Source organism: Labeo rohita, chromosome 5 (genome assembly GCF_022985175.1).
Source record: "Labeo rohita strain BAU-BD-2019 chromosome 5, IGBB_LRoh.1.0, whole genome shotgun sequence".
NCBI classification, from domain to species: domain Eukaryota; kingdom Metazoa; phylum Chordata; class Actinopteri; order Cypriniformes; family Cyprinidae; genus Labeo; species Labeo rohita.
In genome coordinates this window covers 3,364,187-3,379,143 of record NC_066873.1, presented here as the reverse complement: position 1 = coordinate 3,379,143, position 14,957 = coordinate 3,364,187, and the positions used below count along the sequence as shown (strand labels likewise).

The 14,957-nt window shown below is 33.7% G+C and overlaps 2 protein-coding genes across 2 annotated transcripts in view; one reads left to right on the top strand and one right to left on the bottom strand.

Moving 5' to 3' along the window:
- Nucleotides 1-368: 368 nt before the first annotated feature.
- Nucleotides 369-11,157, bottom strand: vps33a (VPS33A core subunit of CORVET and HOPS complexes). The gene is made up of 13 exons (XM_051111283.1): nucleotides 11,035-11,157; nucleotides 10,739-10,804; nucleotides 10,457-10,584; nucleotides 9,944-10,127; nucleotides 8,689-8,805; nucleotides 8,354-8,528; nucleotides 8,029-8,222; nucleotides 7,652-7,778; nucleotides 5,536-5,603; nucleotides 4,580-4,717; nucleotides 4,248-4,385; nucleotides 3,351-3,519; nucleotides 369-1,028 (listed from the first exon to the last, which is right to left on the bottom strand). The coding sequence occupies exons 1-13, from the start codon at nucleotides 11,134-11,136 to the stop codon at nucleotides 835-837; spliced, it is 1,800 nt and encodes a 599-aa protein (XP_050967240.1). The 5' UTR covers nucleotides 11,137-11,157; the 3' UTR covers nucleotides 369-834.
- Nucleotides 11,158-11,568: 411 nt separating this feature from the next.
- The window catches only part of LOC127165093 (aldehyde dehydrogenase, mitochondrial), a 34,834-nt gene continuing 31,445 nt past the window's right edge, over nucleotides 11,569-14,957 (top strand). Inside the window, exon 1 of the mRNA XM_051109406.1 lies at nucleotides 11,569-11,754. Coding sequence (XP_050965363.1) covers nucleotides 11,644-11,754 — 111 coding nt within the window. The 5' untranslated portion in view covers nucleotides 11,569-11,643. The remainder of the gene's footprint in view (nucleotides 11,755-14,957) is intronic.

The window sequence follows — 14,957 nt, the reverse complement described above, 5'->3', positions numbered from 1 at the left end:
GAATGTTAAAGAATGCAAAACACACATCTTCTGGAAATCCTGTATAATATAACCAATCCAGTGACGACTTCTAAATTCCTGAAGTTTTTCCACTTTTGTGTGCCGTATGCATCAGACTTTCAGCCAATGGTCCGTCGGTGTGACATCTAAGGCTGAGACTAACTACAGTTTAACAATAACAGTAAAGAGAAAAGTGTGTGAATTCTTTGAAAATAGCAGAGTTCACACCACAGCTGTGACGAGAACAATATCATTGAAATCACTTTCAGAACAATTTTTTCCAGATGAGAATTAGAATCCACCTGCCTTTAAAAGCTTGAGCATTTGATGCCAGGACCCCACTCAGTGACTCAAACTTTACAGTTAACTGTAAATTAATTCAACATTTAATTCAATTTAGTCATTTCGACAAAATATTATATGAACAAGTGCTAATGTCAACATAGTTATTCTATGTAGACTTGGAATGCATTATCATAAACACATTGCCACTTCATGCTAAAATAATGTATAGTGGCTTTTGGGAAAACATGCTGTTTGACAAAGCAGGTTATATATCACATTAGTATGTTAATACATTTAATTTGTTGACTCCCAAAACTTGCTGCTTTGATCAGATGCAGGTGGCCGTTTTCACAAATGTTTTTCATAAATAAATTAGTAACAGGCAACAGCAATTTCAGCCCCTGTCTCATAATCATTAAAAATGATCAGACAAAACAGCATCAACAGTATGATATGACTTGCATTATACATGTACACAAAACGGTAAGGTTTAGGTTCATGGCGGTCAGATAACAGGATCCGTAAGGCCCTACAGATGGCATGACTGCTTTAAGATAAGTTTTCCTCAGGATTGTCCATGAGAGATTTTATCCAGCTGGTGCCATTGATAAGTTTGGTAGTCGCAATAATGTACTCAGTCCCACTATCTTCCATATGAGACAAGAACCGCAGAGCAGCGATTTCAGCATACGTCACACCACCAAGAAAGAAGATAAGGGTTGTTCTGTTTTCTCCTGGCTGACCTGCAAATTGAACAGAAGAAGAATGGTCTCTCAATCAATCATCAACATAGAGAAATGTTTCAACCATATGCATAAGACTTTAATTTTTAAGGCTTTTAACACTACAAATTGTTTCAAAGCAACTTTACTTAAATAATATCTAATATCTAAATATCCTTATATTATCTAATGTCTTAATATCCTCATACCTTATTGTCAAATTTCACAAATTTTTCTTTGTGATGATACAAGTGAACAGGCAATTAAAATTTGCTATATAGTACATATCGCTTTATGTGAATGTACTGCATGTATGTGGGTAAAGTTGGATATAATATACTCTACATCCATCTTTATACAGAGAGCTGATAATATAGTTAATAATATAGTTACAGTATAAAATACTAAAACAATATGGTTACAGTAATGCGTCTCATTCATGTATATATATACAATGTATATGTAACAATGTAATATGGATTTCAAAGCTCAACATATTTTTGAGGCACACAAAACTCTGGAATTTTGGAAATATTTATAAATAAATGTTTACATTTTTTTAAAGGAATAAAAATATAAACCAAAAAAATGATAGATGTAATTTTTTTAAAGTGTTCTGTTCATGCACACTAAAATTAAGCACTTTAAATTTTTTTTTGATAGTGGGAGCAAATTTTACAAGCTAGCTTAAGTTTAATATTAAAGGAGAAGTCCACTCCCAGAACAAAAATTTACAGATAATGTACTCACCCCCTTGTCATTCAAGATGTTCATGTCTTTCTTTCTTCAGCTGTAAAGAAATTATGTTTTTTAAGGGAAACATTTCAGGATTTTTCTCCATATAATGGACTGATATGGTGCCCTGATTTAAACTTTCAAAATGCAGTTTAAATGCGGCTTCAAACAATCACAAATATGGTTGTAAACGATCCCAGCCTTATCTTAAGAAACGATCGGTTATTTTCATAAAAATAATACAATTTAAATACTTTTTAATCTCAAACGCTCATCTTGTCTTGCTTTTCCTGTACTCTGTGTATTCTGACTCAAGACAGTTAGGGTATGTTGAAAAACTCCAATCGTATTTTCTCCCTCAACTTCAAAAATCATTTCAAGATCATCCTACATCACTGCAGAAGTACTGACACAGTCTTTGCAAAGTGAACATGCAAAGATCAAACACCCTTAACAAAAAAGGTAAAACAGTGATATAGGACGATTTTGAAGTTGAGGGAGAACATGAGATGGGAGTTTTTCGACATACACTAGTTTGCCACATCAGTGTTTTTTTTTTTGTTTTTTGTTTTTTTTGCATCTAATTAACAAAATACTCCTATAAACCTCTGTACACTGGAAAAAGCATGGATTATTATATGTCTGCTTAATATTTCTTTTGAGAGAGGTTTTATTTTCCAATTCTTACGCAAAATAGGATGGGCTTCATTCATTCTGGACGCCAGAGGGTGCCCTCGTGCAGAAAATCCACATATAGAGAAAAGATAACACTAATGACATTCCAGCCAGGAAATCTCTAATATGGATAAAGGCATCGCTATCGCTGTAACTGAATAAAAACAAGACATAACGTTAAACTTATTCAAGCCATTTCGGGTATTTTGATAATGATTAAGTATATTTGTAAGCCATTGCTAATCAACATACAGTATAAAATCTATTGTCTGCCTCATTCTATGATAAGAAGCCACATAAGATCACAAAAGGAAGTTATTTCAAACACTTCACTGATGCTGTGAAGCAAAAATAAGTTATAATGTTCTCTTCTGTTGGACAACAAGTTTAGAAAGGCTTATTTCAAGAGAAATAAAACAAGGAAATAATTTAAATGCAAAACCGAAAAAAAAAAAACGGAATTCACAAGCGCGTATTGAACCGTGGATGTCATACCGATATAACCAGTTTAATCATACCAGTTTAATATTATATTGAGTATTGTGACATCCCTAATTGATTGTATTATTTTTCTGAAAATAACCGATCGTTTCGCTAGATAATGATCTCTAGATAATGATCGCTAGATTTTTCCTCGGCTGGGATCGTTTACAACCGTGTTTGGGATCATTTGAATCCGCATTTAAACTGCATTTTGGAAGTTGGCACCATATCAGTCCATTATATGGAGAAAAATCCTGAAATGTTTCCCTCAAAAAACAATTTCTTTACGGCTGAAGAAAGAAAGACAAGAACATCTTGGATGACAAGGCGGTGAGTACATTATATGTGAATCTTTATTCTGGAAATGGACTTCTCCTTTAAGATGGTTAAGACTATAATGGGTTTACTGATCTAGAATGAAAGCAAATCATGTCAAAGCTCATCACTTACGCTTTTTGTGAAGTCCTGTGGGAACCTGCTGTCTTTCTTCAAAGTGTGGACCAGGCAGCATCTTCAGCACCTCCTCTATGCTCCTCCAGCCAGGACGAGCGAGCACTTGTGTCAGACGAACGCTGAGCGGCGCATAGCCACTGTACACATACGAGATGTCGTTGGGATTCTAAAGGAAAGTTAACAAACATTAATCATTCTTAAAACCATAAATAACACATAGTCCTTAGATGTGCCACAGTCAAGTAGGAATTTAAAGTCATTGAATGAATGTATGATGTCAAGTTCACACAGGTGCCCTTGTAAATACGTGTAGATCACTAAATTAGCTGTATTCATTCTGAACAGTGTATTGTGCATATTAGTATGATTTAAAACCCAACATAATTGCATTTGAGGACTATTTTGCTTTAAGTGTGCATGCAACTAAACATACACGTTTTGTTTTGATATTTTGTTGTGCAATGTACTGTGAAATGAATACATTAAATAGGGCTTTCCGAATGCCTTTTGCCTTTTTTAAAATGACATTTTCTGTTTGTTTGATCATCTGGACATGTGATCAAACAAACAGAACTTAAAAGTATGTGGCTGAGGGAGTGATGGCAAATTTGGCAACTTTCTCTCTTCTGACTGTTATCAATCTTTCAATATTTATTTCCTCTTTTGGAAAGCCACAGAAACACTGTGGTAGATTTACTCTTCTGCTATTGGATCAAATAAGAACACAGAAACAAGATATTTTACAACTTCTGCTTCTGAAATCCCCAGAAATGTAAACAGGGTCCATTAGCTCAAGCTCTGGTGTGAGACTGAGTCAGATCTATTTGACCGGTGACACCCATATTCAGTTATATACTGTAAACACTCTCACTAAAACTGAATGACATGACAAACCTGTTCATTGGCATCCTCCATCCACAGCTTGAGGGTTTTCCTGATTGTGGGGTAGTTGTTTCTCATGGCGTTTTGAGGTTTGAGTAACCCAACCTTTTCCAAGTTCTTGAGAGTCAGAATGTGCTTGTAACCGTAAGTCTAAACCAACAAGACACAAACAGCTGTAAATGTTTATAGCACTTATAATTGACTTCTATGGGCTTTGTAAACAGTGACTGACTGTTGCACAACTCTGACAGAAATTCAGTTGATTCAAATTCACCATTATGCATTCACAAAATCTATCTAAAAGAAAATAAAAGCAAACCACAAAGTAGTTTCTTCTATCCTACCTGAAGTATTTCTCTCTTATAGTAGTCCAGGACTTTCTGTTTGAGGCCGTTGTTGCAGACAGACTGCATGCAGACCAGTCGCAGGATTTTTATCAGCGGATCTTTTTGTGCTATGCAGTCTTCAATATATGTGCTGACCTGAGTAAAATCACAGTAAAAACACACTGAACAAGGAAATTACTCAAACCTAAAATATAATCTGTCCCCAGAGAATTAAAAATAGTTCCATGTTAAAAAAACATTTCTTTTCTCATATTTCTAAAATGATTTCTAAAATATTTAGAGGAAGTAAGCAGACTTGTATGTTAAACTTTATTTTCTACTGTTTAAAGAATAATTGCTGCAGAGTTGTCCACTGTATGTACACTTAATTAATTTAGCTAAGTATTTCAGTAGATTTAGTATGGTGAATTAAAGGAATTGTTCACAAAAAATTAAAATTTGCTAAAACTTTACTCACCTGTAGGCCATCCCAGATGTAGAGGAGTTTGTTTCTTTATCAGATTCGAAGAAATGCACCATGCCATCACTTGCTCACAAATGTGAGGTCCCCTGCAGCGAATGGGTGCGTCAGAATGAGAGTCCAAACAGCTGATAAAAATATCACAATAATCCACACCACTCCTTGAGAGGTGAAAAGCTCAGTGTTTGTAAAAAACAAATTCATCATAACTCTCCTTCTGACGGCACCCATTCACTGCAGAGGTTCCACTGGTGAGCAAGTGATCTAATGCTACATTTCCCCAGACCTGTTCCCACAAAGAAACAAATGTATCTACATCTTGGATGGCCTGAGGGTGAGTACATTTTCATTTTTAGGAGAACTAATCCTTACATTTTTTTCACATAACAAGGGCATTTCTTTAAGGTTATACAAATTATAAGAAAGCATCCATTACAAATGTCATTTTAAATTATACTGCATTATTACTGATATCATAAACAGCACAAGGCACCTTGTCTGTGTCTACTCCAGTCATAAACTCTTGCTCGACGGTCAGACTGTCGAAGAATTCTTCTGAGGCTGAAACACAGGAAAGCAAGGCAGTTTGAGATAAAAACCCAAAACTGGTAACAAGTAAAAAGCAAAATTAATGTGAACTCATGCCAGGTCTCATAATATTATTATATAATTTTAAAACAGTTTGTTAAAATAACTAGGAAAGACATTTACAGTACAATGGAAATCCAACAAGCAAGCAGTTGGACATCATCATGATATATATATATATATATTTTTTTTTTCCCATGGGGCATTGCAAACTATAATATTAGCATTTAATCACAGGATATGAATGCAAAATTATGTTTTACTAAATGCTAAGTCTTGAAATCAGCAGAACGATTACTACTTGTGGCAGAAATGTTTAAAATAAATGTCATTAGCACAATTAGTAATTGCACTTAACTGAATAACTTAATCCTTGTTCCTTAATCCTCTAAGACTACTGTTGATAACGTTCATTGTGTGAAAGGGGAGCAAGGAAAACAACAGGCTGGAGCAACAGCATTTCTAACCAGGCCACATTTGTAAATATCTAGTCAAAGTTAAATTTAATATTAGTTGGTCACTGTACATTACCAGTCAGAACTCTCTTTTCTGACAAAAAACTAGTTTAAAATAAATGTATAATATGTTAGAAATAAATTAATTTTAATGTTAGATTCAGTACTTTAGATATCTAAAAAATTAAAGGAGAACTCCACTTTCAGAACAACAGTTACAAATAATGTACTCACCCCCTTGTCAACCAAGATGTTCATGTCTTTCTTTCTTCAATCGTAAAGAAATTATGTTTTTTGAGGAAAACATTTCAGCATTTTTCTCCATGTAATGGACTGATATGGTGCCCCGATTTTGAACTTCCAAAATGCAGTTTAAATGCGGTTGTAAACGATCCCAGCTGAGGAAGAAGGGTCTTATCTAGTGAAACGATCAGTTATTTTCATAAAAATAAGACAATTTAAATACTCTTTAATGTCAAACGCTCATCTTGTCTTGCTCTCCTTGAACTCTGTGTATTCTGACTCAAAACAGTTAGGGTATGTCGAAAAACTCCAATCGTATTTTCTCCCTCAACTTCAAAAATCATTTCAAAATCATCCTACATCGCTGCAGAAGTACCGACACAGTCTTTGCAAAGTGAACATGTAAAGAAGATCAAACACTCTTACCAAAAAAGGTAAAACAGAGATATTGGATGATTTTGAAGTTGAGGGTGAAAATATGATTGGAGTTTTTCGACATACACTAACTGTCTTGAGTCAGAATACACAGAGTTCAAGGAGAGCAAGACAAGACGAGCGTTTGAGATTAAAAAGTATATAAATTGTATTATTTTTCTGAAAATAACCGATCATTTCGCTAGATAAGACCCTTCTTCCTCGGCTGGGATCGTTTACAACCACATTTGGGATCATTTGAAGCCACATTTAAGCTGCATTTTGGAAGTTCAAACTCGGGGCACCATATCAGTCCATTATATGGAGAAAAATGCTGAAATGTTTTACTCAAAAAACATAATTTCTTTACAGCTGAAGAAAGAAAGACATGAACATCTTAAATGACAAAGGGAGAGTACATTATATGTGAATCCTTGTTTTGGAAGTGGACTTCTCCTTTAACATTTGCACTAGCAACAAAATTTTTGGTATCAGAAAAATTTATGCTTTCACTTGTAAGAGGGTTTTTTATTTTAAAAAAACCCACTGTGGAATTAATGACCAGATATCTGCTATTTCTTTTGTGAGCCAATCATGATTTTTTTTTTTTTTTTAACTTTTCTAGAAAATGCAGTTTAATATGTTCGATAGAAAAAGGTACTTTCATAGACTGAACTGCACTGCATAATAAAACTATTTGCATTTCACCTTTCTAGACTAATAAGCAGTCAGCAGAATTCAGATTTGTGAAATCTTACAAGCCTGCCATTGTAAAAAAGTTCAGATTTTTTTTTTTTAAACTAACTGAGATATGGAGTTGCAGTTATTGTCTGAGGTAACTGACAGCTTAAACTGAAAAGAACTAGAAATAATATATCTGAATGCATGAATGACTGGTCTCTGACTTACTTGTTATGTCCTTAATGAGTTCAGCGATGGAGGTGTGATTAGCCAGGGAACTCCGAGCCGCCTGCATGTGAGGCAACTGGGAAACAAACTGTTTAATCTCTCCAACGGTTTTTGCATTGTGTCGCTCCTGGCACAGAGACACGAACAGCAGCTCGTTAATGGAAAACACTAGCAAATCAGCATATTAGAATGATTTATGATAGATCTTGTGACACTGAAGACTGCAGTAATGATGCTGAAAATTCAGCTTTGATCACAGGAATAAATTACATTTTACACTATATTCACATAGAAAACAGTTACTGTTAATTGTAATAATATTTCACAATATTACAGTTTTTACTGTATTCTGCCCGTTTGCTTCAGCCAGCACAAACCTCAAACGCAGCTGATATGATCTTGGCTTTCTTGCTGAGAGCCGCTCCAACTGCATTAAAGTTTTTATCACGTATTTCAGCATAAAGCTCCTCAGCCGAGTTGAGCTGCAGTTTTTTCGGCTCAGTGGGGAGATCTTTCCCACCTTCTCCCTGTTTCTTCTGTGCAAACTTCTCAGGTGGAAGCTTTACATAACCTGTCAAAGCAAACAGTATGAAAGGACAGACTACTGAGAAAAAAAGAGAGCTTATACACTCTTTAAAAGCATTAAAATTCTATATTTATAAAGTAATTTTTTATCTCTGCACAAACTTGAAACTCATTTACCATTGGTGATGCCAAAGATCTCATCAATAAGACCCTCATACGTGAGTTGGGTGGCTAATGGCGTAAGCAAATCCACGTTGCGATCCAACAGCAGGAGGGTATCAAACACAGGCAGGATTTGAGTGTGACTCCCTGCAAACTCTCTCTTCATCCGCAACATCATGTTGGCCACATGCTAAGCAAGACAAAGTCCGATGTCACCAAAAAAAGACAAAAATAAAAAGAAATAAATCAGTGCAATGTAAAACAAAAACAATGAAGAAATACACTGAGGAAGACCTAGATGCTAGATGGCATGAAATGTTTCAAGAGTTGATAAACACTTTTATACTCACTCTTGCACACTCGCCTTTGCCAAATATTTGCGGTATTGTTCCATAAAGTGCTTGCAACGTCATGAGGCCCTTGGCAGCGTGATACAGGCTCGTCTGATCGTTCTCTAAATAACATTCCTTCGTAATAGAAAACAGTTATATAAACATCACAATCTGCTCAATATGCGAACAACAGCTAAAAGTAAATGGCAAATGCTTAATGTTATGAAATCACATATTTTTGAATGAGACAATTTTGCAGCTTGACTTTAATAAATGGTCTTTTTGAGCAGGAGGTTTGAGTTCTGAAAGTCAGATTATATTTATGCAGTAAAACCAATGGTCTTTTAACAAGTCGTTTCAATTGTTGATGAAATTATCACTTTAACCCTACAAAGGCTACTGTATCTTATTTGACACACACAGGGCCTTTAAATTATCAACATGATCAAAACTTTGCTGAAAAACCTGTTGCACACAATCTACTGCTGTACTGCACATGCCGTCTGTCATCTGATTGACAGTCTAAAAATTTTAGGAAGTTTAATTGCAAAACATCCGTCTTCAGCTCATGCTTCACATGTCTTTTTGTTGTCAAATCTTCACTGATTTTTATAAAGTAACCCCAAGAATAACTTTTATAATAGATAAACATTTACTGGACCGAAGCAACTTCGGTTTACTTAGCCATGCTTAATTTTTTTTTATAAAAATCATGTTAAAAAATGACCATCAAATAGTTTTACGCTTTTGAGGAAGGTTTATTTTCTCAATCATCACTGTATTGGAATGCATCATATGTTTTGAAACTACAGAGCTATGATAATAAAACTAAGCATTATAATCTTATCTTATCTTATCTTATCTTATAAAACCATCACTGGGAGACAACACATTTATATGCATTTATGTAAGTAGTCTGATGCAAGTAGATCTTGTTTAATTACATGACAAGCTATCAGAGTTTCCATTTGGCCATTTAAATATTAGCAATAAATAAATAAATACAGTTTTTGGACTATTTTCATGTGTCAGGCTTTACTGGTTTAAGCTGAATATGCACAGCACTTGTATGCATTTAGAACTACCAACTATAATGTCTCCACAAAACTTAAAATTAACTGGAGGTGTAATAATAATAATAATAAGAAGAAGAAGAAGAATAATAATAATAATGCATGGATATTTCTAATCAAGGTCTGATTAATGCCAAATCAGAAATCCTTTGTAAAATGCATACAAATCCATAAAAAATAAAATTAAATCACTGCCTTACTCTGAAGGAACTCTCAGACTCCATGGAAAGAAGATCTCCATCATAAGGTATAAGGTCCAAAATGTATTCATCAATATTTGTGAAAGAGTTCAAAACCCCTTTCTCCTTCAGCCGCTGTTCACACAGGAGACTCCGACGAGGCACAAACAGGATGTGGAATTCTCGTGGTTGTAATTTATCTTCACTGCAATGGAAAAATGACAATTTAATATCATCAGCAACACCGCATTACTGTCACTGACTACTGCCAGCAATCACTGCACGTAAGTAAAACAACCTTTTTATTTTCTCTAATCAAAATCTCTGTTAGGAATGTTATTGTGGGAGCAGCCATTGTCTGAAAACTGAAAATCAGCACATTTTATTTTTATAATATATTATCAAAAGTGATGGGTCCCTGTTATGTTTTGCTTATTATGATTTCTGCAGATTTTTTAGAAGCTTACTCGTGTGAAGCTTACAGTTTAGTGCTGGACAGTCCTTGTCTAATTCGACATGTTTTGTTTGACTTACCTTGCTACATTCTCTGCAATGATATCCATCAATTCCAACCTCGGTCGAACAAAAAAGACAATATTCTTGACAGCAGCCGATGGTATACGACCGCCCTTGAGAGTGAACATTTTCTCGACTTCATGTTCCTTTGTAAAAATGAAATGAAGACGATTACTTTCTTGAAAAGGGATAAAATAATCATATGTATCTTTGAAATATGAAACTATATTTTCTGTTTTCCCTTTTGCATTCACTCAATGTGTGTATTTTTGGTACTTTTCTGTACAGTTGGTCTCAAACCTTCAAAAGGGAATACTGAGCAATTAACCCAAAAGGTCCAGTAAGATACTCGTCCCAAACAATGGCCTATAATAAAAATAAATTGTGAAAACATGTGAATTAGAGGATGATGAAACTCTAAAAAAATCCATGTCGACTGACAGTATCAATAGTTGCAGTAATAATAATTCGCAACAACAACATAAAGTGCAGTTCACATTCACGTAGGTTTAGAGCAAATCGTGAGTCAGTGACAGGGGTGACAGCAGAATGACAGACTAACTTGCATTACTTAGTATTTAAGCAGAGAGCTTTACCTTGCTTCCCGAACATTTATCTAAAAATTCGCGCAGGTCTTTTCGTGCAGCTTCTCTCAAAATGTTTAGGTTTACTCTGCCGCAATACAAATGTGACGCCATGTTTGACAAACCACAATCATATGACTTTCACGGCCTCAGGATGTCACATGACTCGTCTTTCCCAAAATAAAAACCAGCAGATGTAAATTATTTTACAGTATTTACCAATATAATTTAATATAATTTTGTAATTTTGTATATTTTATAATATTAATAGCTTGGTTTCGCAAGAATAATTTTGGTTTAATCATGACTTTTACATGCGCGCGTAATCGGTGCTTGTTGCCAAGTCCTCACTTTTCCGACATCTTTTCGTTGCTTGATTTTCTGACTGATTTGTTGCAAATGCCGCTAATTAGTGTAATACTGACATAAATAAGACGCAAGGGAATGTACAGCGATTGTGAATAATTACAGTGTGTCACTTAAACGCGTGACAGTGTGCTGGTTTTATGACATTGTTTTCTTATCAAATATCTGGCAACATTTCTGCCAGAAGCGAATGCTTTTCTGCCCCGAAGTCCGAGTTCATCAACAGTCTCAACGCTGAAGGCAAGAGAGTGAAAAATGCTGCGCACTGTTTTATCCCGAACTTTTCCACAAGTTTTCCGCATCTCAGCATGTCAGCATTCAACGATTCCTGCACCGAACGTTCATCCAGACGTTCACTATAACAAGGTAACGGCCAAATGCTGGGACTTAAATTTCTAACAGGTAGTAAGTGACATGTGCATGCATGTTGCGCATATTATAACTCGCAATTTTATGTAATGTTTGCGGTCTTATTGTTGTGCACAAAGTAGCTTGAACTCTTATAATCCTCTAATGCTTCTGTCGTCGAATCGAGGCTAATGCATTTAATATTGACATTTACAGCAGGTTAATGAACTTGGTCATTTTTGAAAAAACCACGCCTCCATGGAAAAAATGCCATTCCTGGTTTATCTTAACCATTATCTTTCCGGGCTACAACTCTCTCTCTCTCTCTCTCTCTCTCTCTCTCTCTCTCTCTCCAAGAACTTTATTAAAAGAAATAAATATGTCAGGCTTGTATACAAAAATGACAGAAAAATGATATACCTAGTAAACCATTGCAAAGTTCATATTATGCTTGCATATTTTTACTTTTAGATAAATTTTGGTGTATTTTTGTGTACATACATGTAATAACAAAACCTTATATTAAATATACCACAATTTGTATGTGTCATAACTGTATACAATCTTATTTAAAACTTGTTACCATATTTTATGCTTATAATATATCAAAACATATTACAAAATTAAAAAAAAAAAAAAAAAAAAATTGCAAAGTCTGTAACAACTAGGATATCATTTGTTTACAAAAGGGAACATAAAAATAGTAATACAACCTTAACTTGCAAAATCCTTTTAGATCCTAGAAATGGCATTTAATATGATTACATATTGACTAGGTTTAACTAAGCAATTATAAACTTAAGTAAATTCAGTATAACTATTTAAAGAACCGTAATTTCTGATCTAATACTGTTTATTAATTAATAATTCCCTTTTAAACCAGATTTCATTTCTTATATCAGAAGTCTTTCTAAATCTAGAACATTTAGTTCTCCTAGGTCTTTAAATGACAGATTATCTCTTACCATATAATGTGGTTTGTTCTTCCGGATAAATGTAAACACTTTGTGATCTGTTATCTTAAGTGTATGTTACATCCAACACTTGTACAGTGTACAGTGTAGACCAATCTAGATCATCCTTCTCAACTAACCACACTCTAATGTCTGCCAGCCAGAAATTCAGTTTTATTTTCAAATAAATGAATGACAGGAGATGAGCTCAATTATAATTTTCTTGTTTTTAGAAATTGTGATAACAAAATATTTGACCGTATTTCTCGAAGGAATGTAAAGCTGTAATGTGACAAATTCCTAGAGCCATAAGCTCATTATTATTCATTTCTAACATTCAACTGCTTCTCAACCTCTGGATTAATTAGACATCCTTGTTAAATTCACCGGTTATTTTAAAATATATGGTAAAGTCTGTGCAGGGTTATTATAGATGACTAAAAATAAGTGTTACATTTCAGTTAATGGTTATTTTGTTTAAAAAAATTAACATTACCTGAAATGAAAATTTCTCATTTTCATAAGGCTTAACTTGATGCACTGAAATAACTAAAAATAAACTAAAAACTAAACACTACAGTCAAAAGATTAAATAGAAACAAATTTCACTGAGAAATCGCTAGTAAATTTCACAATTAATTACAATCAAATAACAAGTAACAAATTGAATGAAACAGGAAATAACTAAAGTGGAAACACTGAAAAATATATTTTTTTTATAAATTATTTTTGCAGTGTATTTAAAAAAAAAAAAAGAAAGAAAGAAAGAAAAAACTAATACAAAAATGCACAATAAAATAAAGTAAAAATACAAAACTGTAACAGGATCTCAATCATACCACAACTAACAATGGTTCCATGAGCCAATTTAACAGATTTTTATTTTTTTCCAAATTCAGTTTTTTCCGTTTTCATTTTTCTGGATTCCCTTTTTTTCCTGTTTTAATTTTTCTCAACTCCTTTTTAATGGTTAAATTGTATTAATCAAAGAGCGTGTCTAATTAAACCCTCAGAAATTCTGTGTTGTGTATTTAAAATGTTCTGGTTATCAAATGAATGCATAAAACATTAATTTCATTTATATTTTAATTATTGAAAATTAAGCAAACTTTTTTTTTGGCAAACAAAGGGGAATTTACTATTAAAATTAAAACATGGAAGAAATTTTTTGTGATTAAAGCCTAAAAAATAATGTTTGTTTCATAGTAGTAGTAGTAATAGTAGTAATATATATCTGGCACAATGTCTTCAAGTTAAACCAGACTTTTATTTTGACGTGTTGCCGTGTTTACGTTTAGAGTTACAGTTATAACGCTAGTTTTTCTAAAATGGAATGGTCAGATGCTCATGAAGTGACTCTCAGCAGATATTGTTAATGTATTTATGTCCTCATTTAGTGAGACGACAGATGCTGAAATCACCTCGCGCTTCAGTGTGTGTAGTAAACAAAACCGCACGTCTGCTCCATTCATTAAAACAGAGACACTCAGAACATGCAGGATTCACATTTAAATGGTACTTTTGTGGTGTAATATTTACAGATATTAGTCCATATTGCGGTTTGATTTAAGTGTAATGACCTATTTTTGATTAATTTATTCAAACAAATTCTGTGACATTCCACGTTATTCAGTAAATTCCATTATCATGACTGGATTCCGCGATTCCGTCCGAGTTTTCCGGATCGCGGAAATCATAGGGCCCTACCTTATTGTGCAGAATTCATGCAATTTTTAAATAGTCATCTTTTATTAAAGTGAAGCGTTTTAAGAAATCAGTTAATGAAGGGTCTTTATCGTGGTTTTGAATTATAGTTATTTGATCTTGAGTCACTCAGCACGGCAAAACAAACACAAACTGATCAATAGATTCCTTAAAACAGATTTGTTTAGCCTGATTGAAATATGTTTGTATGATTTCCTTAATTTCAGTTTTAAAATGATTGAATTCCAATAAAATACTGCTTGATTTCTAATGTGTCTCAAATGTCTTATTCATAATTTTATTATTCTAATTAATACAAAGATAAATTATTGTAATCAGTCAATATTGATGGTTCAGTGGGTGCCTATATAGTTTAAATTTTGGATGTCACTATTTTGTGCGTATATTCGTCCTCTGACGAATATGCATTTGAGAATTTATTGTAAGACCAAATTTAAGATGGTTTCTGCACAACATTTCATAAATGAGGCCTGTTGTGAACTAATAACTTTACTTGTAAATGAATGGTTTAATATTGATACTCCTCTTAATGATGATATCACT

Coding starts and splice junctions, on each gene's coding strand:
- vps33a (XM_051111283.1), bottom strand. CDS start 11,136: ATGGCGTCACATTTGTATTGCGGCAGAGTAAACCTAAACATTTTGAGA. Junction 10,128..10,456: donor ATTGCAGAGAATGTAGCAAG/GTAAGTCAAACA, acceptor TTTCCATTGCAG/TGAAGATAAATTACAACCAC. Junction 8,223..8,353: donor GATCTTTGGCATCACCAATG/GTAAATGAGTTT, acceptor TTGCTTTGACAG/GTTATGTAAAGCTTCCACCT.